The following is a 26,451-nucleotide window of genomic DNA, read 5'->3' on the forward strand; positions in this document are numbered from 1 at the left end:
TCAGAAGGGGAAGTTTAGCAGCAAGTTTAAATGACAGGAAATGGCTTAGTGGTCCCCAGGGTGAGGTGTGTGGGTAGTGAGAGTAGTAAATTCCAGATGAGAAAAGTCTCCCAGAGGGGAGAGTGGCCAGGGCTGGAATGTCAGAAATGACGATGACATCAGCCTTAGTGATACTCCTCTACTTTCCCAGACAAGTGTCTCAAAACTCTTCTGTGACTTGGTCCCTGACTATTTTAACAGCCGATCTAGAAATAAAGAAATAGTGAGGCTATCAAGAATGTCTGTAAATACTCTAGAGAAAGTTTCTTAGGATCTTTCAGGCAAAACATGTTTACAGTTCAATGGTGTCTAGAGTAGGCTCAGAGAAGTCTTCACATCAGACAGAACTTGAAATTCTAGAATTTTGCCAACCTAAGATGTGTATATGAGTGTGTGTATGTGTGTGTGTGCATGTATGCATTTTATTGAGGATTTTTTTATTTCAAATATTCTAAATTTGCTGACAGCACTGTTGTTATGAAGAAAGTGAAGTCCTTAAGTATATAATTAATAATATATTGCTTAGAATGTAAATAAAATGTACATTTGACAGAAAAGCATTGGGACATGTTGAAGAGCCCATAGATACCCAGAAAATGGAGTCAAGAGGACCAGACTGAACGCTTAGCGAAGGGTCTCACAAACATAAAATGAAAGCAGGGTACCAGTGGCTCACTCCTGTAATCTTAGCTACTCAGGAAGCTGAGATCTGAGGATGGATGTTGTAAACCAGGGGAAGGTAAGTCCATGAGACTCTCGTCTCCAGTAAACTACTTAGAAAAGGCCAGACAAGGCTCTGTGGCGCATGTTGTAGAGCACTAAAAAGGAGTTCAGGAACAGAACCCAGGTCCTAAGACCAAGCCCTAGGGCTCGCAATAAATAATAAAAGAAAGAAAGAAGGGAGGAAGGAAGGAGGGAGGGAAGGAGGGAAGATGGATAGCTTAGGAGAACAGAATAGAAATGAATAGTAAAATGAAAAAGAATACACAATATGAAAATAAAGAGGCATAGATATGTTTCTAAAGTCCCACATTCATCATGGCTACTTCCAGTCAACTGTGGGACCAATACTTTTTCTCTTGAGATACTAGAAACCAAACTCAGCCTTCTGCATGCTTGGCAAAGCCCCTGTACCCGAGGAACGTTTTCAAAGAGTGTTTTTGGTCTTAAAAGGCATGTAAGAAAAGATGTGGAAATTTCAAACAAAAGCTTTAGCATGGGGCTTATAGGATGCCTCCTGAGCTGGTTCTTTCTGTGTAGAGTTCTGTTTGCTCTAACAAGAAACTTTTGACAACCTCTCTGAGTGGAATGTACTCCACCTCTCATTGTAGGCCCATTGAGAGGTTTGGTTCATTGGGAAGTGTGTGGCTCTTCCTGTTGCACACAGAAACCTTTCTCTCTGGGATTCCTTTTGAGGCTGAGAGGCAAAGCCTTGGTGTCCTTTTTTTTAAATGTGAATGAAAACAAGGAGGAGGAAGTGTGGAGGTTTGGAATCTCAGCTGAGGCCCGAAGGTCACTTGGGGACCATTGAAGTTTCTCTCTGCTGTTGGTGGGGGCCGGAAATGGAGAGAGAGCATGACCATCTGCTCCCTGAGCTCAATTTTTCTGAGCCTCTGTACTGGAAGCTTTCTCAAGCTGCCTGCAAACATTCAGCAGGCCCCCTTTGGGGGTGCTGAGCACTGAAGCCTAGGATGCAAAGATGATGGTCCTGGAGGGGAAGAGAAAAGCAGAATAAGTGGAAAATTCCAGTGCTGGGTAAGTGCTGGGTCAGGACAACAGCGAGTGGAAGGAGAAAAGGGCAAACTTTCCTTTGCTTTTCTGTGGCAGCACTGGGGGACTCCACAGGCAGATAAAACTAGGATGAAATAAGCAAAGGGAGGAAGAGTAAGAATTGACTCATCAGAGGAAGAGAAAGAAGGTTAGTCCAGAAAGAAAGTATCTACAGGAAACAGGGTGGAAGAGGGTAGGGTAGAGGGTAGAGAATGCTCAATGGTTTAGCATCACTTGGGACATGTGGGCAGCTGAGGTACAGAATGACATGTCCAGGCCAGTACTGAGAGAGTCATCAGATTCAAGATCTGTGTGTGAAGTTCTCACTTGCTTTCTTAAGTAAAATTCATGCCCTGGTTCCTCCTTTTTTAATGGGAACATAGTCAAGAACATCTTCATTTCTGAGGCAGTATATTATATGTTGTTGAGCAGAGATTCCGCCTTTCTTCCTACGAGATCGTAAACTTAGCTCTCCCCCATTTTTTTAAAGTCTAGGTTCTTTATAAAGTCACCCTAACATCTACAGAATCAGAATGTGTGTCATTCAGGGGGAAGGGCTGTTATTAAACATAAATAAATAAACAGATTATATATCTCTCCCCAGGAGATTTTGCTTTGTTTTGTTTTCCAGTCTTAGTGCTTGAACTCTGGGCTTGGGCACTGTTCCTGAACTTTGGCTAAAGGCTAGCACTCTACCACTTGAGCCACAGCTCTACTTCTGGCGTTTTGTGGTTAATTGGAGAGTCTGATGAACTTTATTGCTTGGGCTGGCTTCCAACTGCGATCCTCAGATCTCAGCCTCTTGGGTAGCTAGTATTACAAGTATAAGCCACAGGCACCTGGCTGATAATTTTTCTTTTTAAGTGTACATCTGTGTGTCTTCAATAAAAAACTCAATAAGACCAAAGGTGCAGGAGTCTTTAGACTCTTGGAGCATGGGTTTTCTCAAATTTGAAGGAAAGATTTTTGTATTGAAACAAGTATATTCTATTCTAAGAATGTGTAGGAGGAAATCTTAAATGAATTCATCAGAGATACCTTAATTTCCTTCTACCATTCTGGTAGATCAATGGCAACAAGTGGAAAAAAATACTCATTTCAGTTACAAATAGTAGCTCTAATTGTTAAGTTCCTGCTCTTTGTCAATACAGAACATTTTATTTGTTCAGAGTCAAGACACAGTGGTAAACCAACTGCCCTCTCTTTTCTAGGGTTCTCACATAGCTTCTCTAATATGTGTATGTAATATTATGCACATATTGCAGATGAGGAAACTGAAGACTTGTAAGGTGTGAAAGTATGTCACCACATGGTATTAGTCTGCCATTTTCCTCTGTGAAAGTTTTGTTTCGTTTTGATGGATTTCAGTTTATTTTTTCTCACTTTGCCATCCCTTCTATTTTCCTGGCCCTGCCTTTTCTCTAGCCACACAGGATATTCTACCCTTCCTCATGGCTCTGGTTCTTTTCTCTCTACCTGTGAACAATGGCCATCTGTTATCCCACAACTCTGTCCACAGACAAGCTTGTTTTTTCTTAATAATTTACCATCGCCGGCACAACCACAACCACCACAGACCTGCATGAAGCCCATACTATTTCCAGGTTTACTGGAAATAGTCCAGATGTTGAGTCTACAAAAGGATGGATACCTTGGTGCCAGTGAACAGGTCAAATGACCATAAAGGATAGCAAGGAACTGTAGAGTGGAAGTGACTATTGGTGTTAGAAGGTTCATGGAAGACTTCTTGCAGGAGGTGTCCAACATTCTACCTCTCTGAGAAATAGCTTTATCTCAACAGAGTAGAGAATCATTGAGGCAAGACCAGGCAGCTCAGTACCCTAGAGACACCCTATTATATTACCAATTTTCTCTCTGCTTCTGAGAAACAAAATAGTCATAGCTGACCATGGTTATGTTTCAAGGGATAGGAGGCACTGGTATAATTAGAAACATCTCCACCTCTCCACTCATGGACTGGCCAGATGATTTCCTTGGGGGTATAGAAAGGGCATCCTTGGGAGTTAGGTTCCCTCCGGGGCATATCCAGTGAGACTGGGGACAAAGATGTGTTCCAGCCTGAATGAGGCTTCAGATCTGCTCATGAGGTTACCTAATCCTGTACCCATTGTTGGAACTTCCCTGTTTTCTCCCAAGGCCTAGCAGACTGGAAATAACTGAACCAAATCTGACTTCCCAGTGCTATTCCTAACCCACATCTGGAAGGCCTCTATGCTCCATGATGTTTCATGGCATTTATTTGTTATTGATTAGGGCTGAGGTCTGGCACTCAGCCCAACCTCAGCTCTCACAACAGTAGCAGTAAGGTTCTCAAATATAGCAGAACAGAAAGCTATGAAATCTGGCACATGCCCCTCTGCCTCCTTAAATCAAACCAGGAACAGAGATAGAAAGCCAAAGAGCTTTTGTAGGGAGTAGAAGGCTCTATCTTCCATTCCATTCTTTGACCAAAGTCAGTTTAGGGTCCATTGCCAGGACTAAATCTGGGATTTCGGGCCATTCTGGCTTGAGATTAATACAAAGAAAGAAATGCAGTTCCAGATGCTCATCAGCATGGATGGAACACACACCAGGTTGCATATTGTGCTGGGCTGATATCAGAGGTACAAAAAAGTGACTAAGGCAACCTCTCCCTTAAAGAGCTTGTGGTTGCATGGGGGAAACAAACATGCATTGAGAACATTCCAGAATAATACCATAAGTACTATAATAGACATGTGCAAAGCCCAGAAAACAGTCAGGCCAACCTGGGATTCAGGAGATGATATTACCACTGACTCATGCTGGAAGACAAATGAGAACAAGTCAGAAGAAAGAAAAGGAGGAGGAAGGTGACCGATTGAAATGGGGAAGGACAGGAAGCTGAGAAAGCACAAACATGGGCTGTGTGCCAGCAGCCTGGGCTGGTGGACTGCTGGCAGTGCTGGGAAGCTGGACATCCACCTTGGTAGCAGGCAGCTATGGGTCGGTTGGGGAGACTCTGTGTGAGGTGGTGGCAGTGGGCTGACCAATTGTTCTACAGGTGACAGGAAGAATGAAGGGTCTTTCTGGAAAAGGATCATAATTGTTTGAAGGGGCAAAGAGGGCTAGAAGTCATGCAGAATACCTGTAGGGGACTCTATACTGCAGTCCTAGGGACAATATGAGGACCTGAACCAAGGCAGAGGGAATGGAGTGGGGAGGAAGACAAACTAAACGTTTTCAAAGTGTATTTAAGAAACAAATTCAGCACATCTTGCAATTGTGCCATGATATAGGAATGAAGAGAAGGGAGAAGTCTAGAAAGACTCAAGTCTCAGACATGGAGAAGAGTTCAATTGATCCATTAATGTATTCAATGAGATTCTCCATGTATCAGGCAGTACTCTGTAAACTAGGATAGCACATGCACATAAGTCAGACTTTTCATCTGCATGACACATACTTAAAAGAAGCAATTTAGCAGAAAGAAGTGTCACTTTGGCTCCTAGTTTCAGCCCATTATGGCCAGGAGAACTGAATTGGGGGCTTTCTCCTTTTCCTACTTTTATTCCATCCAGACACCCAGCCTGTAGGATGATGCTGTTCACATTAAGGGTGGATTTTTTTCCCTCTCGGTAAGTCTTCTCTGGAATCATTCTCATAGACATATACATACAGATTGCCTTACAAGAATCTGAGACTCGGGCTGGGGATATGGCCTAGTGGCAAGAGTGCTTGCCTTGTATGCATGAAGCCCTGGGTTCAATTCCCCAGCACCACATATATAGAAAATGGCCAGAAGTGGCATAGTGCTAGCCTTGAGCAAAAAGAAGCCAGGGACAGTGCTCAGGCCCTGAGTCCAAGGCCCAGGACTGGCCAAAAAAAAAAAAAAAAAATCCCAAAAAAGAATCTGAGTCTCATGTCACTCCAACCAAGTTGACAATCAAAATTAACTGTCACATTAATTTTAGGTGGAATAGGATAGGGCGGGAATATCAGAAAGTGCCAGTGGTCTTGCATATATAAAGTGTAACTTATTTTATGAAACTTTGTTTAAAGCTATGTTATGTGTATGCATGCCTATGTGGGTTTGTTCCCAATTATATGAAATCTATTTCTTATGTTTACCTCAAAAAAAGATTGTGATAAAAATGTGTAGAAGGCCTAGAATATTCTCTTTCTATGGTTGTGACTCAAGTGTGAATTATTTTCAAGTACGAATAAGTCCCAGTCATTTTGATTATCTTTTAAAAAAAAAGGAGGTAGAGACCTTTATGGAAAAACAAAACAATTGTGTGTGTATGTATGTGTGCGAGCACACATGTGTGTTATGTGTATATATGTGTACTGGAGCTTGAACACAAGGTTTTATACTCTTGTCTGGCTTTTTTGCTTTAAGACTAGTGCTATACCACTTGAGCCATGCCTCCACTTCCAGCTTCTTGCTGATTAATTCTGTCTGGGCTGGCTTCCCACCATAGTCCTCAGATCAGTCTCCTGAGTATCTAGGATTAGGGACATGAGCCACAGTTCTCTCTGTACTTGAAATTCCCAAGGATTTGGGACAAAAGAAAGATAAACAGGACCAGACACAACAGAAATGACCTTCCCAATCAGTACCAGGGCAATGTGAAAATACCTTGCCCTTCATAAAAATAGGGATAACATTGAGACGTGCAAAGACACAGCTGCCAAGGACATCTATAGGCCTGCCCACCCCCAAGCTGGAATCACAACTAAAATCATGTTACCTCATTTTCATGAGGTTTTCACTTTGTAAACTATTTTCACAATGTATCTTCCAGTATTCCAACAGCCCATGAGTTTTGAAAGGCCCTGAATATCTAAGGGATTCTTTTGGTTTATGAACTTCCATATCTCGAAGTATTTTCCTCTTAATGTAATCACTTGTGCATTTAATCAACATCACTAAGCAATAATCATGTACAGGGCTCTAGGCTTAGTACTAGAAATGTAAAGCTGCTATCTAGCTTCTAATCTGGCAACCTGTACCTGCAATGTCATACTTTAAGAAGATGCAAAGCCATATGTCTATTAAAAGTTGCTTGCAGTCTTACTTTTGACATAGTTACAGAATGCATGCACATGAATAGGTGTGAGTGTGTGTGTGTGTGTGTGTGTGTGTGTGAAAGAGAGGAAGACTGTTTATTTGTCCATATCCTAAATTTTTTTTAAAAAGGTAGTCCAGAAAGAGAAGAGCAGGTACATAAAATTTTCTCTTTCTTGAGCTAATATGGGTACTTTATAGAGATAGAATGAGTATCCAGTTATGAAAGCTGTGGGGCTGAAGGCACATACACAATAATATTTACATACAAAGGCTTCCCAGGCTGCTGATTTTTTAAAATTAAATTCTTAGCTAACCCCCATCACGCATTCATTTGAGCAAGACAGACTTCATCTCAAAGTAAAAATACATGTCAATATTTACTTTTTTTTAAATTTTGAAAAAGCAAAAGATTCAAAAAAGAATGATTTCCCAAGTTTCTGTTCAGGCTTCAGTACAATTTGAGCAACGATGATCACATGTTAATTATAATTAGTTAGGATAAGAACAAAACAATTTTATTTTTGCTTTTGAAATCAGTGACTTGAAGTTCATTTGAGTGGTATTTGAATGACTTTCCCAGTTTCCTCCTGAAGGAATCCTGGTGTGCACACCTGGAATGTTTCTTACAATGAGAATGACCTTGGCATGCAGCCTACCTGGGAGACTCCTAACTCCTGAAGTCAATGACCTTGGGCTACACATGGACCCCTGACTTCTCCCAGTCATTAATCCACAGGAAGTTCATATTCCTTGCTCACAATTTACTTACTTGTGTTCGGCTTTTTCTTTTCTCATAGCATGGAAAAACAACCTTTTGAAAGCCTTTCCCTTAACGGAGCCCACATGTCTGATAGGGATTTCTTTCCCAAGCTTTGGTAATGTTTGATTATGTTTTAACACATCTTTGACCTTGAGATCACTACCTATCAGGCATGGGAAGGCTAATATGTTACTTTTTCAAGCTGATAAGCACATTGTGAACTATAACTGCAACACAAACTTCCTCAGCCTCCTGTTTATATCCCCAAACTGGCAACTTCTCAGAATAAGGCCCTAACTACCATCTTCAAACATTGTGTTTATGATTCTGCCACCTCTTGCTAAACAGTACTTTGTGTGAAGTATACTTCCTATAATACAGCATGGCTTAACAGAAAGAGTGCAAGAAAACCTATGGAATATAAAAATCAATGTCCTTGTATGAACCAGATGCTTGTAGAAGCAGAATCTGAATGTAGGATGCAGTGATGCTCAGCATAAGAATCTACAACCAGGAAGGCACTAAATTCACAAAAAATAATCCCACTTCCCGAAGCAATCAGTGGATAAGAGAGGGGCAATCTGTGGTTGAACCATTTAGCTAGCCTCTGGCTCATGTTTCAAACTCCACATTGTCTGCCAGGCTTCTGCTGGTCACCTTATCTAAATCCCCCCCATGCTGTGAGCTCAGAGGGCATTGTCATTGTCCAGAGGACTTTGGTCATTTCCTGTTGTAGTGAAGCCTAGGCTAGCCCTCATTTTATCTGCTTAGCTTAGAGATTGAGAGTGCAGACATACAATACAATGTATTCTCTCACATTGCTGAAAGGCTTTCTCACCAAAGGCACAGCACATGTCTGCTGAGTAAATATATAGGCAAATGCCTTCCATTTCTGCAGACCAATTGAAGAAGTGAGTGGGAAGAACTGGAGACCATGAGAATCACTTTTCTATTACATAAACTCTTTCTCTTTGTGCCAGGTCACTCTGGGGTAATATAATTATTTAATACACATCTCAGAGGTAGCTGCTGTTGTTTAGCCCCATTCTACAGCTGAGCAAACTGAGTGATGCTGAAGCTAAACTTCCAAGGTCAGGAAAGTAATGAATGAGTGGAGAAGCCAAAATTTCTACCCACACCTGGAAAGACCCAGCCCTTGTTTCTAACTGCTTTATGTAATATCACCTCTCGCATGTGGTTAGTCTGCTATGCTCTCAAAGACAAGAACATTTTCTAGATCCATTGACAAGCTCTCTTTCAAAAGTTAATCTAGAAAACTATGAATATGAAATAAAAAAGTATATAAGATTTCTGTGTGATAGTTAAGAGCAAAATGAAATTAAAATGCATCAACATTTTGTCATTGTTGTTTGGCAGTACTGGGGTTTGAACTCAGGACTTTAGCCTAGTTAGGCAGGCCCTGTACCGTGACTGAGCCATGACTGTTTGACACTATTTCACCCTGGTTATTTTGAGACAGGGAAGACCTGTACTTAGACTGTGATCTGATTGTTTTGTGCTCCCTGTTAGAGCTGGGGTGGTGGGTGCACACCACCATACCCAGCTTCCTTGTTTAAGAGGGAATCTTATAAACTTTTCTACTCAGTTTGGTCTGGAACATTGGTCCTCCCAATCTCAGCCTCCCACAGCTCTATGACAGACAGATGCCACTGTGCTCCATGACTGAGAAGGAGTCTTGAGTGTAAGCCCAAACCACAGTCTTCTCCATCTCAGCTTCCCATTAGCCACCTGGCTTCATTGCCATTTAAAAACCAAACAAAGTACTTCACCTTTTGAAACAATGACATTAACCCTGTATAAAACAACAGTGTCTTGTCATCAAGAGTTCTTTTTCGTGACTTGGTTAGTTTGATAAAGCTGTGTCACACTGACTGTTTAAATGATTTGGGGAGTTATATAGATTACTGACAAGATGCAGATTTGGAAGTCATTAAGACAAGATGTAAAGTTTTCCTTTATTTGGTTTCTTTTTTGGTTTGTTTTCTTTTTCTGTTTGTTTATCTTAAGTGAAATTTTCAGGAAATACCAGTTTGTTATATAATGCAAAATATCTCCTTGAAATTGTCTTAATATGTACATAGGAGATCAAAGTGGAGCAGCTGTTATATCAAACCTCCACCTCCCAAATATCTAAGATTTCTAAGCAGGAAGAGGTGGGAACCTGGTCCAGGATCTAACCTTGACTGTGAACTTCCTGGTTTGTGTTAGTTTAAGATATCCTGGTAGCATCTTTTAAACAATTCTGGTATATGAATAGCTTCTACTTCTAATTTCCTCTTGAATTTGGCTGAGAGTATAAAAATCAAAAGCATATGAGATATGTCTTAATCCAGAATGTAAAATAACGTGAGAAATGTCAACCCAGAAGTAGTTACTGAAATACATTCACTAGGGTGTTCATTCTGGTACAATTCTTTATTTAGAATAAAAGCCTCCAGAAATCTGGATTTATTATTTTAAACTCAGGATTATGAAAGTCTTAACTGATGAAAAGAGGGTTTGAAAATAAAAATAATGGCGGTAGGGATATTATTCAGCCATCTAGAATATTTGGAAAGGATGACCATTGGTATTACCAAGTAATTTTATTTAAAGACTATATAAAATAAGTCATATACTTAAGTTTGATATATGTATACATCCTTATAATAAAAGACTGGGAGACTTGTGCCCACTAAAAACATTGCCTCTATGAGGAGGTTATTTTCCTCCTTCCTTTCATTATTTTTCTTTTACTCAAAAATTAAAAGTCAACCTTAAAATCCTCCCTTGGTATCTCATGAGTTTCATTCTTAGTGCATCGCAACCCTTCTGTAAACAGGAAGATCCACAAGATTCAAATCCTCTATAGAAAAGAACACAGCATTTATGCATAACATAGGCACACTCTCCTGTACCTTTTAAATAATCTCTAAATGGTTAGTTCTTCCCATAAAACTTGAAGAAGCCCACTTAAGATTTTGGAACAATTAGCCTCAAAGTATTGTTTGGAATTCTGAGTTACCTACCACACAAAATGAACAATTCAGGAGTTTTTAAAGTTTTATGATTGCTTAAACTTGTTGTTGTTGTTGTTGTTGTTGCCAGTCCTGGGGCTTGAACTGGGGCCTGGACTGTCCCTGAGCTTCTTTTTGCTCTATCACTTGAGCCACAGCACCACTTCTGGCTTTTTCTGTTTATGTAGTACTGGGGAATCAAACTCAGGACTTCATGCATGCTAGGCTAGCATTCTACCACTAAGCCACATTTCCAGACCTTCTTAAACTTTTAAAACATTTTTGTAGTTTAGTTTTTCTTACCTATGATGACTTTTTTCTTATCTATAGAATGTTGCTTGTTTATGGGCTGCCACCATTGCCTTTAATATTAGTATGCGATGTAGTTAGATCATAGGTTGGCACAAGTCATTGATATTTCATTTTGCCCAATGAAAATGGAGTTTGCAAGTTTTTTTTCATTTCTGTACAAATGATACAATATTGTTCTTTCTAATTAATAACTAAAATTCCATTGTGTAAACATACCATATTTTCTTGATTTCATTTGTCCACTGAGGGGCATCTGGGCTGATTTCATACTTTGGCTATAGTGAACAGTGCTGCAATGAGCATGGTTGTACTGGTGTCTTTATTGTATCCTGATTTGTAATATTTTAAGTATATGTCCAGGAGTAAAACTGCCGGGTCATAGGGTAGTTCTATGTTTAAATTTTTGAGGAACCTCCAGACTATCTTCCAGAGTGGTTGAACAAGTTTACATTCCCATCAACAGTATAGGGGCTGGGGATATGGCCTAGTGGCAAGAGTGCCTGCCTCGGATACATGAGGCCCTAGGTTCGATTCCCCAGCACCACATATACAGAAAACGGCCAGAAGCGGCGCTGTGGCTCAAGCAGCAGAGTGCTAGCCTTGAGCGGGAAGAAGCCAGGGACAGTGTTCAGGCCCTGAGTCCAAGGCCCAGGACTGGCAAAAAAAAAAAAAAAAAAAAAAAAAAAACAGTATAGTAGAGTTCCCTTCTGGTAGTATCTGTTGTTTGTTTTCCTGATAATGGCCATTCTAACTGGAATGAGGTGAAATCTTAGTGTTATCTTGATTTACATTCCCTTTCTGGCCAGAGATGTGAATCAGGCCCAGAGAGACAAAGAATCCGTGTTTTCCCTTATATATGGAAGCTAAATTTAGCTTACAAACTCATGAGTAAACAGGTTGGGTGGTATGCAAGTGTATACAAATGTATTAACTGAAATACAGAAGATTCAAGGGAGCTCTCAAATAGTGTAATTCCTTAGAAAGCCAAAATCAAAGTTCGGCTTTTAAATAAAACACCAGAAAGCTGTATGCAAAAGGGGAGGGGTGGGGCCGAGGGGTAGGGATAAACAAATGGGGGTGGGGGGTGGGGTACAGTCAAAAATCCAATGCATATCCTACAAAATTAGGAAGAACGAAGGAAAGATTGGGTTGGGGAGGGATAGATGAGAATGTTGAAAGAGGTAATATTGATCAAGATATATTGTATTCATAAACAGCTTTGTTAAATGGAAACTGCCTTGTACAAGATAATAATCTTTTTTTAAAGAAAGAAAAAGGCAGGTGGAAGGGGTGGCTTGCAATCCTGGGTCCAGTTTCCCACCTGTTCAATGGGGAGCTGAAATACCTTCACTCCAAGTCATGTACAGATATTTCAACTACCTGGACCCACTTTTAACTTCCTTCTGTAAGAAATGAAAAATAAACACCCCAGTACATAGAGAGCAAATATCTCAGCTCAATAGTCTCTTTGGCCTTGAAGGACATGGAAGGAAGAAAGAATGAATCTGCTACTGGAATCCTAATAACAACATAATTTCTTGAATCTGACTCTCATTTTCTGGGATGAGTGACAGGTGTTGAGAAAATCATTCAAAGATCCAGTGCCACCTACATTCAGCAGCCAAATAGAAAGTATTCCAGTAAACTGGCAAAGACACATTGAAAAATTCCCAGCAAATGCTGAGCCTGTGCCAACAACTAAAAGAAAACACATGAACACACACAATATCAAGTTTTTTTTTAATGTACAGTCAGAGAATAAAAACTGTTCTTATTATGTTTCTTTAGGATTCAATTAAGCAAAAAGTGGTTTTGATGGCTCCAGGTATTCCAGTGGCACATAAGTGAAATGCAAAAAGCCTGTAAACAAGAGTCAGGAGCTTTAGCCAAATTGTATCTTGCTGTTCCAGCCCTGGAGGCCTGGAGAAGTCAAAGGATGGAAAAACCTCTGCTAGATTCCTAGAGCTCTTTATCCTAACACAATCTGTACTCTGTCTTTTGTCTACATGGCAAAGTCTTCCTTGACATCATACAAGTTTCTGGTGTGGAGTACCTATAATTCTAATAGAATTGAAATAAACAAGTTAAAAGGCATATAACCACTTCCACATACAGACTCCCAGCTATGTCCTGAAAACAGATATAACCTTTAGGAGTCCCTAAAAACATGCATTAAAAATTTTTTTAATAATATTTTTAAGCCAGATGCCAGTGACTCAGAACTATAATACAAGCTACTCAAGAAGCCATAATCTGAGAACTGAGGTTTAAAGTTAGTCCCTGAAACAGCTGGAGACTCTGACCTCCAATTAACAATCAAAAAGTTGGAAGTGGAGCTGTGGTTCACATGGTAGAGTGTAAGCCTCAGTATCAGCACAAATAATTTATTTAGTTAGTTATAAAAGTTAAAAAAAATGAAATAAAACTTTTAAAGCAATGTAGGATAGGGAAATGTTACTCCAAATCCAAGAAACCAACTTCCTAGATAAGTGGTAGAAATAGCACAAAGCAATTGCTCTTCTCCAGGCAAAAAGCCATTAGCATGAGTGAAAATTACACAGGGCCCCTTAGAACCTGACAATTTAGAACTTGTGAGGTCATAGCTATTTTGCAGAAGTTAGAATTTCTGCCCCTGAGAACCAATATTAGAAGGCAGGGGGGAAAAAATAGGGAGAGACCATCTCCCAACTCTCATGATCTTGTCCAAAGAAGTTATTAGAGACCATTGTCTTGGTGGATCAACAAGGAGGCACTTGGACCAATGCTTGCTATACTCTGTCCCCACACTTTGCATTTCAGTTGCTTCACTAACTCCATCTTGAAAAATCTCTGGAGAATTAGTGGCAGGCAATGACTTCATGACTTCAAAAGCCTGGAGATGTTCGAGGTTGTGTATGCATGCAGCCTCCCTGGGAAATACCACAAGTGCCTGATGGGAACAATCTGTACCAAATGAAAGAGAATAAAGAATTACTCTGCCTCATGGAAAACTTGAGTCAAAACAATCTGGTCAGAAACTATTTGGCTGAGAAGAACATATATTTTCTGCTTTCTTTTTCTTTGATATTGGTTAGAGAGGGGAGTTAAATTTTTTTCCCTTTTAAATACTACTATGGACATGGATGTGGAGATTTGTACTTACATTCCTGAAGTTTCTTTGTTCAGCTACAACTGGATCTTTGGTTTTCGGTGGTGCAAATGTGAGTGGATGTGAGAAAAGAGTCAATCGGTTGCTTTCAATGTTTTCTGTATTCTGTAGGCAAGCAGACATAATTCTGTGCAGAAATGATTACTGAGATGTGTTCATCTGTATGTCATACTAACAGCCAGCCAACAACAGTTTCAAGTTTAAATGAGGGTCCATAGTGTCTTCTGTATGCCTCATCTGTGTAAATGAATAGCATGCAGCAGTGTAGAGTTAGTTTACACTGTGCCACCTTGTCAAATTTTCCCATGTGGTAGAATCATAAAATGCAAGTCAATGTCTTGCTCACATTTCACTGGGCAAATGGATGAGTCTCACAGCCGACCCTGCACATCGATGGGGTGGGAAGAATATGCTCCAGACCAGAGTTAAGTCTACTTAAAACATCCTTGCTTTTGCTTTACCTTATTCGAAATTATATTGTGACTAAATTTGCTATGAATTCAGCTTGCTGAAGATATTTCAAGAACTGGAAAATAGAGCTCACATTAAGAACATCATAGCCCCATGCTGGTGACTCTTGTTTGGGGGAAGGAAATACTCATTCAGCTGTGCATCTGTCTTAGCTGAATGAGACTAGGTGTCACATGAAATAGGCATATGTGCAACATCTAGATATCACTATGCTTGTATATTTGCTTACAGTAAGGTATTTTGCTATATATGAAGAAAAACATTGCTGCAAATTGGAATGAAGAGAGAAAATGATTGTCTATCAGCTGGCTCTGTGTTTTGAAAATTCAGTTATCAATTACTTAAACTTAGCCTAAATAAATGTATTTTTGATCCTCTTTGTATCTTAGAATGTCGTGGAAAAAAAATGTTATGCATGTTAGGAAAAAAACTATTCTTATTATAAATTTAATACCTATTTAAGCTTTTTGCACATCAAAACAAACTTAAATCTAATTCAAAAAGTACAAAATGATAAGTTATGGTCAACACAATGTCTAGCTCCTGTAATCCTTGCTACTCAGAACCCTGAGACCTAGAGGACAGAGATTTGAAGCCAGCACAGGCAAAAACGTCCTTGAGACTCCATCTCTTATTAGCCAGGAAAAACAAAACACCATGTTGGAGGTAGCTCAAGTGGTAGAGCTTTATCCATGAACAAGCAACGTGGAGTACAATCACAAGGCCCTGAGTCTAAGCCCCAGCACAATAAGAGAGAGAGAGAGAGAGAAAAGTCTTGACATCATGCCATGGACACAAATCCAAGTCTATTGTAACAAAAATCTGATATTCCACACCACTAAATGTAAACTCAGGCCAAGAAGCCCTCTCAGGAGAAGGATTGTGGCTGTGGTATATAGTTTTATGTGATATTAATACGAACATCATGACTTTATAGAAATGTGATGTATAATCTGGAGTGAATGACCAAATGATCAAAGCAATACACCTTTAGTACATAAGGACTTCACTTGAGAAATGCTCTCTGAATACAGTGGTATGTATCATTTGCCTTAAATAGTACCTTAAAGGAGGGTAACTCATCCCTGTGAATTATCCTAAGCTAACAACCATGAGCCTGCTGAAATTTTAATACCTTTCAGATACTTTAATGGTGGTAATTGCATCCATTGCAGACATTTAGCAAAGGCTGAGTCATCCCAAGATGCTGGAACCCTTTGTCCTCCAGAAATAGAGTGTTAGTCTCAGTGATAACACAAAATACCTGTATTCAGCCATCTCTCCTAAATCACATGGAGATCTTGCTGCCTTTGCCTGCCCAACTTCTCTTGAAGTTAATTTAATGAATATATAAGACAGAAGGACTACTTAAACTGGAGCCAGTTTGTCCATGAAAATTCAAAGAGATTTGTAAGAACTACATAAATGCCTATGCCTTCATACAGTGATTTCCTCAAGCTTCACAATAGAACCAGTTCCTTCCAGACAGCTAAATTTCTGATGAAAATAAATTCTAATCTGACTAGAATTCTCAATACCTTTTTGGGCTAGCTGTGGGGGAAAAAATTATTGCTCTGTGGATCACTGTGAAAACCAAAATGTACTTAGAATGCTTAGCTAGGAGAACACACTGTCCCTAAGCAAGCCAGAAGCACCGGTGTAAAAATACAATGAGATTGTAATTTGAGATGAAGCCTATATGGGTGGCAAATCCACTGAGCTCAGTCCAATTCCTTATTTGACTTAAGGTCAATCCTTGTCCACTAGACTGTCTGTACTCCAGTCCCTAAACAGGATTTATTAAAAGAAGCGGGATGTAAATCTAGCTCACACACACTTCCAGTTTTCTGCCATGCTCAGTCTGTACTGGGGAGGCCTTACTAAATTCTTTATTCCAGCCTTAGCAGCAAAATGTAATTCTGTGGTGTTCAAAAATCAAGTACTTAACAAAATAAGCTTCATTCCCCAAAGTAAATTTCCCATTTTTGTAAACAATACCATGATATGGGCAAATACTCACAATATATAATTTTGTAAGAAAGCAGTCAACCGAGGATACCATTACCCTATTACCACTCTGACAAATAACACATCAAATGATGTGTTAGTAATGCATCGAGTTGACTTCTTTTCTTTTCTTGTGACTTTCAGAATTTTATAAGGTTTGAAAACAATATATACAAAGGGTGAGCAAATGCAGCAGTGGTACTCACTCGACACTGTTGAAAATAAACTATACAGCTTGTCAGTGGGGACACGAAGGAAAAATAGAGAGAAGGAAGAGGTGACATTGTTCAAAAATAAATGTACTCATTACCTGAATTACAAAATGGTAACTCCTCTACACATCACCATTATAATATTAATAAAAATATTTAATAAAAAAACACATATACTTAAGAAACATGATAATACTTTGTCATATCATAGACCAGGATTTATTTTACAAGCCATTGTAACATGACACCTCAGGTCATGTTACAGACCATACACAGGTCTGTGTTGGGACCAAAGTCCCATCAAGTCCTCAGCAACAGGCTGTTAATCATATTATGAGTTATAGTGTTCTGTATGAGGAGTTCAGTTAGGTCCCAGGTGTAGTGAGCACAACTGAGGCAAAGCCAGTGACTTTGTCTCAAGTGGAATCACAGATAGGTGACAGGAGAGGAGGCCTAGCATCAAACCATCTACTAAATTTGTTGAGTCAACCAGTGAAAAGGCTGTTGTTTTTGGTACAGATCAAGCCACTCAGTCAAAAAAAAAAAGAGTATTTTCTTTTCAGTCAGTTGTTTTCAGCCACCAAATGACTCTTAGCTTGAGATTTCAGAGCTCCTGATCTCTTTAGTCTGAAGGGAAGGCCATGGATTAGAAGTGGATCATCCTCACAGTCAGTGGCAAAGGTGAGGTCAAGTATGATGAGGGGAGAGGGCTATCAGCCTCACAGAAGTTCAGAGAAGTTCTGTTCTCAAAAGTGAGGAAAAGTGTTGGGAAAACGAAATGGACACCTGCTATATAGGAAAAAAATGATTATTACATAGGCTACATTTCCTACAGAAGAGTAAACTAATCTTCACTCCCCTGTTTTTTAATTTCACTTTCCACCATTTCACTATTCACAGTGAACCTCGGGAAGAAATAGAAAATGCCAGAAGTAAACAATGTAGAAGTTCTGAACCTTGCACTGTCATGAAATCTCATCCCACTCTTTCACACTTGGAATGTGTGTGCATATTATATATGCTACCTGCCTATTAGACACTTAGGAGTCATCTTAGTTATCAGATTGAAAAGCATGACACATATTGGGATTGCTCATATGCATATATATACATATATACATATATGTGTGTGTGTACACACACATGTACTTTTTCAGGCATCCACTAAGAGTCTTGGACCATCCTTCTCTCTGATGATAAGGGAGTACTACTGTAGAACAATAAACTCAAGTCCCCCTGTCCAGTGGCATTCTCTGCTTTTACGACACAACTTGTTGTTACAGCGAAAAGGTTGCATTGAGTTGATGCTTTGTTTTGTAGCCCAGAAGCTACTACAGGAAAAGTAGAGTTGCAAATGGAGAACAAATAAAATTGTTAAAATGTGATTTTAATAGCTCTTAATACTTTTACATAATAGAATACTAGCTAACAAGAGCACATTAAAAAAGAGATTTTCCTCCCTTTCTAATCAAATACCATTTAAATCTCATTAGGTAGATCTTTGTAAAATGAGAGCACTGACAATATGATCTCTTTTTAATTTTCTTATATTTTGGCCACTGCAAACAAAGGCCCCGTGGAAAACATTAGCCCTTGGATGATGGGTGTTAGTAGGAACTGTAGGACATCAAAAGCAATTGGAAGATATCCCTTTCAACTCAATTGGACAGGCAAAATCAAGTTTGATAGTGATGGTTATGCTAGATATCTTTATTTGTTTACTTTCTCACTGGCTGATAAATAAGACTTTGAAATACCAAGAATCAGGGCTAGCAATCCATCTCTCCTACTAAATCTCTTAATATTTGCTCAATGTGTTTATGTCTTAGAATGTTGGACACGTAATGTTGGGCATAGATATTTACAATTATTTTATCCTCTTGATGAGCTAATTCCTTCATTGTAATCTAATGGCCTCTTTGTCTCTCTCTCTCTCTCTCTCTCTCTCTCTTTCTCTTTTTTTTTTTGGGGGGGGGGCCCAGTCCTGGGGCTTGGACTCAGGGCCTGAGCACTGTCCCTGGCTTCTTCTTGCTCAAGGCTAGCACTCTGCCACTTGAGCCACAGCGCCACTTCTGGCCATTTTCTGTATATGTGGTGCTGGGGAATCGAACCCAGGGCCTTATGTATACGAGGCAAGCACTCTTGCCACTAGGCCATATCCCCAGCCCCTCTTTTTTTTTTTTTTTTTTTTTTAACAATTTTTGGCTTAATGCCTATCTGATAAAGTTGAACTATTCCTGATTTCTGGTTTCCATTTTCAGAGAATAACTTATTCCATTTTTTTTCACTTTCACATAATGAATGGGGTGAATGGGGTTATCTGGTAGGTCAGGTATAGTTGGATATTATTGGGAAATGAAATGAAGAGCATGGGTCTGAAGGACATTTTGGCAAATTGCGTGGCAATTGAGTATGGGAAGTGGGTGATGACTCAAGGAGCTATCTACCATGACTGCAATGTGACTTCTAACTTATTGGATTTATTCATTGTAGTTTTTGTTGTCATTTGATTCTGAGATGTGAAAGCTCAATGTCTACCCATCACTAAAATTTCAGCTTATGTGAAGGGTTGGCTTATATGAGTACTAGTTTAGATCTGATTATTTTATGTGTCTGTATTGATAAGATTTCACTTTATTATCAAATGTTGTTCATGTGAAAAACATAAAATGAAAGGTTTCTTTTTCCAAGCAAAGAATCATTTTATTGTGAATGCCATCTTCTGTCAGCATTACAAACCTTACTGTACATTTTCACTTATCTTGAAAAGCGATCCCTAACCAATGAGATGAATGCTTGACAAAAATAAACTTTCCTAGACCTTAAAATGAACTTATTCTGAGATAAATAAAACCTCTCTAACTAGCCTCACTTCCATCCCACTGTTCAACCACAGTTTTCAGTTCCAGAAGAGTTTTTCTAGAAAGATCTCTGGCTGCCCTCCTCTACATCTTCTCATCCTTTCCATCTCTGTGGTCTGTGCTTCCTCTGTTGCTCTGTCCTGGTGGTCACATACTTATTCATAAGCCCACTTCCTGCTCTTCTTTGAGCTTTCTTTGCTGTGAAAACCCTATCTTCATTTTTTCTTTATTACCTTCATTCTTTGAGACCAAAACTTGCTCAATGCCACATTTTTTAACATACCAAAAGTAATAGTAAAACAGAAAAAGGCATGGTACTGATGTAATTCAAACTTCTCTCCTTCCTTCAAAGACTTAATGACTCATCTTCGAATGTGTAGTGCATGTCTGGCAATAGGTATTTTCTCATTTCTAATCACTGTATCAGAGTGAAGAAAAACACAAATCTGAAGCTTAAAAATTTATAAGGCCCACATTTTACTGGTGACTCAGTACTCAGTACATTTTCCCAAGTATTACAAACAAAATATGTATTTCCTCCTAGCTTTGAAATATTCCTGTGGTTACCAAGGTAATTGCCTTCACATAAGGACTCCAGAATGACTACTACAGCAAATCTTTGAGCAATATATTAATGGCCAGTTGAAGTTTCCAGAAGAAAGGCCCAAGTTAGCCAGTGTAGTACAAAGCAGCAGAAGTTCCATTTGGAATGGCCCTAGGGAATCACGGACTCCTCTCTTGATAGAAATACTTGCCTAAGTTTTCATGTCCAGCTATTGTGCCCACATTATTTCCAAACAATGGGATGGGAGAGGAATGAGAGCATGTTGGGTCTCTGCTGGTGGAAGACCCTCATATCAGTGACAAAACTTGGAGTTTAAAGTGATCAGTTCCTGGGAACAGCAGATTAGATGATGCTAAGAAAATCAGACACTTTGGAGTAAGAGTCACTGAAGTTTCTACTTCCCTAAATTTACTGACAAGTTTCAATCTAGGTCCAGCCAGATCAGTGAGAAGTGGGACAGGACTTGTAGCTTTTGCCCTGCCTTTGGGAGCTTGGTAAAAATCTGGCCATTGGTCTTAATATTATACCAAATGGCTGAATCATATGATACGTAGTGCTGTATAGACACTGAGTTTTCAGTGTAGCGGTAAAGTCTGAGGCCCATAGCTGATGTTAGTGTAAATTTTTTCTTTGGTGCAGCAATCCTAAAAAGCCCCTGTAACTATGAGGGAAATGAACATCAGAGTAAATGAAAATGTGACCCAACAGGAGTCAATAACAACAGCAGAGGAAAGCCTTGGTAAAGACCTGTTATGTTATGCTGTTAAATTTTGTTTGGAAAAAGCAGACTTTTGACAGAGGTACTTTTCCCTTGGATTCATGTTTATCTAATGGAGTTGTGGGTTGTGAAATGAACCAGGATTAAAAAGGTCAAACAGTGACCTGGTTCACACACTGTAGACTCCTCCCATCTCACTCATAATTTCCCCAGCCAGGTGGTCAGGCTGGCTGTTGGTACATTCACTCCTTGAATGATCACCCAGGGACCCATCAACCTCTAGAACTTGGCCTTCTTGGTTCCGGAAGACCCATCTAACACAGGTTTCAATGTGCTTCAGTTCAACACAGCACTTTGAGCTTGAAATCATTCCAGTGTGTTTGATGAATGGACATCTTGTTATAATGCACTAGGAATGAAAACTATCAATGAAGTAAAAGAAATAATAATACATTAGATTTTCATGATACCTTTCTTCATGAGAAAATACATTTTCACAGACTTACATGATTATGATCTCTCATTATCCCAAGTGTAAAAAAATAGAAAAATGGTAAATAAATATTCTTGGCCTTTTTTCAATATTTGGAGTGTATAGAGCATGTCTGGAAATTAGGTATTTTCTCATTTCAACTCACTGTATGATTTTAAAGCAAAACACAAATCTAAAGCTTAAAAATGTGTAAGTCCACATTTTACCAATGACTCAACACATTTTTCCAAATAAAATAAGATAAAAACCTTTGTTTTAAAAATTCATTAAAAAGAGAATTGTAAAGATTTTCCTGGGGCTGGGGATATAGCCTAGTGGCAAGAGTGCCTGCCTCGGATACACGAGGCCCTAGGTTCAATTCCCCAGCACCACATATAAACAAAACAGCCAGAAGCGGCGCTGTGGCTCAAGTGGCAGAGTGCTAGCCTTGAGCGGGAAGAAGCCAGGGACAGTGCTTAGGCCCTGAGTCCAAGGCCCAGGACTGGCCAAAAAAAAAAAAAAAAGATATTTTCCTTTTTCCATTTCCTTGGTTCCCTGATGTATAAATAAGACATTTTGTTTTCCTGCCTAAAACTCAGCCTTTGTTTTCTGTCATGTTTGGTTTTGTTATTAACCTTGTACTTATGGGCCCCCAGTGAAGATAATCTCAGTTAGATATGTAACAAGCTCTTTTGTGTTCCCTGTCCATTTTATGCCCCGGCCGACTTGCAGACTTACGTGGAAACAGTTTTGCCTTGTAAAAACTCTCACAGAGCTCATCAGACTCTCTGTGGTTAATGAGGCAGCATGTAGCTATTGTACTCACCTTGTTTTTTTCCTTGTATTTTTCAGAAATTGAGGCAAAGGAAGCATGTGACTGGCTCCGTGCGGCTGGGTTTCCACAATATGCTCAGTTATATGAAGGTAAGTCAGCCTTTCTCTTTGTGGTGGGGGATTACTGGGGCTTGAACTCAGTGCCTTGCACTCTTGCTTGGCTTTTCTGTTCAACTTTGCTCTCCCATTTGAACCACAGCTCCATTTCCAGCTTTCGTGTTGGTTGATTAGAGATAAGAGTCACAAGAACTTTTCTGCCTGGGTTGGTTTCACCTTGATCTTTAGATCTCAACCTCCTAAATACCCAGGATTCCAGGTGTGACCCACCAGCTCCTGGCTATTTCTCTTCATTCTTTATGAAAAGAATAAAAGTGAGCTAAGTGGAGCCTGTGGCTTGTTTTGGTTTCCAAGTCTTTTCTTTTCTCCTACTTTGCCTCCTTTCCCCTCACTCTGTGCAGTATCAAAGCTTATTTTGATAACACTTCAGAAATGCAAATCATTTCCCAAGCTATTTTACCTTTTAACCATCACTGATTCTTGTCAGGCTCTACTTTAATGTGCTTCTACCAGCAGCTTTTCCTTTCTTCTGTATCTTTCACTGTTTTTTTTTTCTTCACTACTCTTTGGTTTTCTTTTTTAACTACAATGTTACTTGTTAATTTTTTTCTGGGAAGTGTCAAGATAATTCATTTCACTTATGTAAAACATGAAGTGTCAGGTTCAGTGGCTCAAGTCTGTAATCCCAGCTACTTGTGAAGCTGAAATTGGGGGATTGAAGTTCAAGGATAGCCCAGTCCTAAAAGTCTCAGAGATTTCATCTCAGCCAGTGACTAGGTGCAGTAGCGTGCACCTGTCATTCGAGCTACAGAGGACACACAGTGGCTAGGTGCAGTGATGCATCCGTGTCACCTCCCCAGTGCTGTAAGGGAGCACAGGTAAGAGAATAAGAGCCCAGGTCAGCCCAGGCAAAAAGTGGAGCCTTGCCTTGAAAATAATCACTGCTATAAGAAGCTAGAAGTATGGCTCAGTAGCAAAGTGCTTGCCTAGGATGCAAGAAGCCCTGAGTTCAATCTCCAATATAAGGGGACGGTGGGGAGAGAATGTTAAGGAACAATTTGAGCCAGATCTCAATCTCCTCAATTTCACATATATCTAATATCATAACCAAAATTGGGACTCCTTTTTGAGTCATTCTTACATTTGTGAATTAGTCACATGCCAGCATAGGCAGCTGACACAAGTGGGCTCTTCATTGGAGGACTATTACTAGTTGCGTTAATCACAAAGATGGGAACAGGATATAACTGTCATCAATTCAGGCCACACAGCAGCAAGCTGTCACTATATTAGACACAAGTGGAGGGAGTAGGTGCTGGAGCCCAAGAGAAAGGCGCCATGGAGCAGATGTGAGGAATGAACACACAGCTGGCCAGGGGTGCCCTCTTCTGTACGTAAACATCCTGACCTCATCTGCCTCCTCCAATTTCAGTCAAAGCTTCCCACTGACAAATACAAAAGGAAGGCAGAGGGCATGAGGCCCACTAAGATGCTATCCGGCCACAGAGGGGAATTTCAGGGCACGAAGCAGGATGCAGAAAAATGGAGTGTGCATGGGCCTGCAGAGGTAAACAGGATACCTAGCACTGAAAACATCCTTTCCTGATGACATGAAGATGGTGTTGGAGGGAAGGAATCAACAAAATCAGCCTGTATTTACAGGTGACTCTGTCCTTTCATCTGGAAGCTCAATGTTACATTTAAAAACAACAACTAAATAAAATACTCTTATCTAATTCCTTTTTCAAATTGTGTGAAGGCACAGTACAGCTTATCTCTGAAAGTTCTAGAATCTCCGGTAAAAATCTTAATAGAGTGCCTTTTACACAGGAAGATTCTGTGTGTGTGTGTGTGTGTGTGTGTGTGTGTGTGTGTGTGTGTGTGTCTGTTTGCCTCTTTGGTACTGACACTTGATCTCTGAGCCTAAGCACTGTCCCTTAGCTTTTTCACTCAGTGCTAGCCCTCTACCACTTCCAGCCTGTTGTCTTTGTTGTTGTATGATGGTTAATGGAGACATAAGTCTCACAGACTTCCCTAAGAGACTAGCTTCAAATTGATATCCTCAGATCTCAGCTTTCTGAGTAGCTAGAATGACAAGTATGAGCGACTGGGGCCTGCATAAACAAGGAAGATTTTTGTATGCTATATCTCCCCACTAGCATTTTCTACCACCAATTTATTGACTAGAAAGAAGACCAGACAGGTTAAGGCAGACAACTTTAAAGTCCCAGTCCCTTGACATTCAGAGAGTACCTTTTCTATACTGTCACTTCTCTACAAACTCAGAATACCATGAGACTTAAACATGACGAGTCCATAAAGGTCTATGATACAAACAGAACTTGTGCCTTAGGAAGGGAGTAAATGTGATAGCAAATAACAACAAATACTCTTTACAGGGCTTCCAACATGCCAGGTACTACTGTTCGGAATACTTACATTATTCATTATTATTCACAATGCCACCATAAGTGAATGATTATAATTATGATCCTCCAGTTTTCCCAATGAAGACACAGGGCCACAGGGAAATTAGGTGACAGGCCTGAAACTCTATAGCTAAGAAATAGTCATGATTCAAAGCCAGGGCAGCTGGGCTTTCTGTCTGCATTTCTTGCTCTAACCCCCTCACTTGCCAGTAGAATGAGACTGTCTCCATGTGGGGACCATCTAGAATTTAATAATTTATTTCACCAGAGGGGGAAATCTTATTTTCTTACTGTTATTTATTTACTTGCTGGGAATTGAACCCAGGGCCTCAAGTAAATTCTCTACCACTTGAGCCAAGCCCCAAAACACTTTTGTTTGTATCTTGTTTCTGAGTTAGAACCTTAATAACTTTTCTTTCATTGAATTTAATTCGAAGTAGCTGGGATTACAGGCATGAAACACAATGCCTGGTAGAAATGTTACTGCTTCCAGTTCACACTAACAGTTAAATATTTAAATGTTAAATACACTAATATTTAGCTTGATTAGCAAAATCTAGATACTACAAAACAAAAACAAAAAAACTTGAGAGTTGGGCTTAGTGGTTCATGCCTATAATCTTTAGTGGAGGATGAGATAGAAAGGATTGTAGTTGCAGGCCAAGCCAGACCTAAATAAATAAATAAATAGACCCCCATCTCAACAGAAAAACGTGGCTTGGAGAAATGCCTCTGTCATCTTAGTTACAGAAGGAAGGATAGATAGGAAGAATGGAGATTCAAGTGGGCCCAGGCAAAAAGCAGGACCTTATTTCAAAAGTAGCCAGACCAAAAAGGACTATAGACATGTCTTTAAGTACCTACCTAACAAGTGCATGGGGCAAACTCAAACCCCAGTACCATCAGATATTTACATGTGTGTGTACTCATATATATATGAGAAAGAACATCAGGAAAATTATATATAGTATATATGTATATATACACATATACAAAATATGTGTATGTACACATATATGTATGTACATATACACATGTGTATATATGTACACACATGTACATATACATATGTGTATATATGTGTATACATATGTATGCACCTATGTATGTGTATATATTATATATGTATATATGAAAGAGAAAGAATATCAAGAAAATGATCATGAACCAGCACTGTTAATTTTGACCCTGACTTCTATTGCCAATGATTTCCAGAGTTCTGCCTACAGAAATGAAGTACCTAAAATTAATTCCATGCTCTAAATATTGCCAATGACCTTCTAAGCTGGCACAATTGGGCTGTTGGAGAAAAGTCATGGTGCTGGAATTCCATCTTCCCTTTTCTGACACTTCAAAGTGACCCAGAATGCCGCTACAAAAGAAAAACATTTGAGAACATTGAACTTGGGGTATTTTGGGAAATGTCCTTTCTGAAAGAAAAAGAAATCTGCTAAACTAAGTATTCCATGATATCATTAGGATAAAAGCCAGTGACCTGTGCTTTAGGTGATGGTGAAAATGGAAAAGCTCTTCTCCAACTCTCCATCACCAGCTGTCTGCAATAAGGATGAGCTCGAAAAATGCAGGCACTTAGTGTTTAATCCCATCCAAGGTCAAGCTCTTGATTATTCTCATATTTCCCACTTACATCGTACTCTCAAAAGCATTTACTGTGATAAAAATAAAATTGCCTGCTATTTTAAACACCACCAATAATGATAATGGG

The 26,451-nt window shown here is 39.5% G+C and overlaps 1 protein-coding gene across 4 annotated transcripts in view; it reads left to right on the plus strand.

The window, feature by feature from the left end:
• The window catches only part of Stard13 (StAR related lipid transfer domain containing 13), a 237,366-nt gene that overhangs the window by 146,631 nt on the left and 64,284 nt on the right, over positions 1-26,451 (plus strand). For 3 of the 4 annotated variants that reach the window (XM_048341522.1, XM_048341521.1, XM_048341523.1), the window contains exon 2: positions 22,258-22,329. In XM_048341522.1, coding sequence (XP_048197479.1) covers positions 22,258-22,329 — 72 coding nt within the window. Of the gene's footprint in view, positions 1-1,750; positions 1,795-22,256; positions 22,330-26,451 lie in introns of those variants that run through there. The other variant, XM_048341526.1, reaches the window with a different exon arrangement.

The sequence above is a fragment of the Perognathus longimembris genome, chromosome 3 (genome assembly GCF_023159225.1).
Source record: "Perognathus longimembris pacificus isolate PPM17 chromosome 3, ASM2315922v1, whole genome shotgun sequence".
Classification (NCBI taxonomy): domain Eukaryota; kingdom Metazoa; phylum Chordata; class Mammalia; order Rodentia; family Heteromyidae; genus Perognathus; species Perognathus longimembris.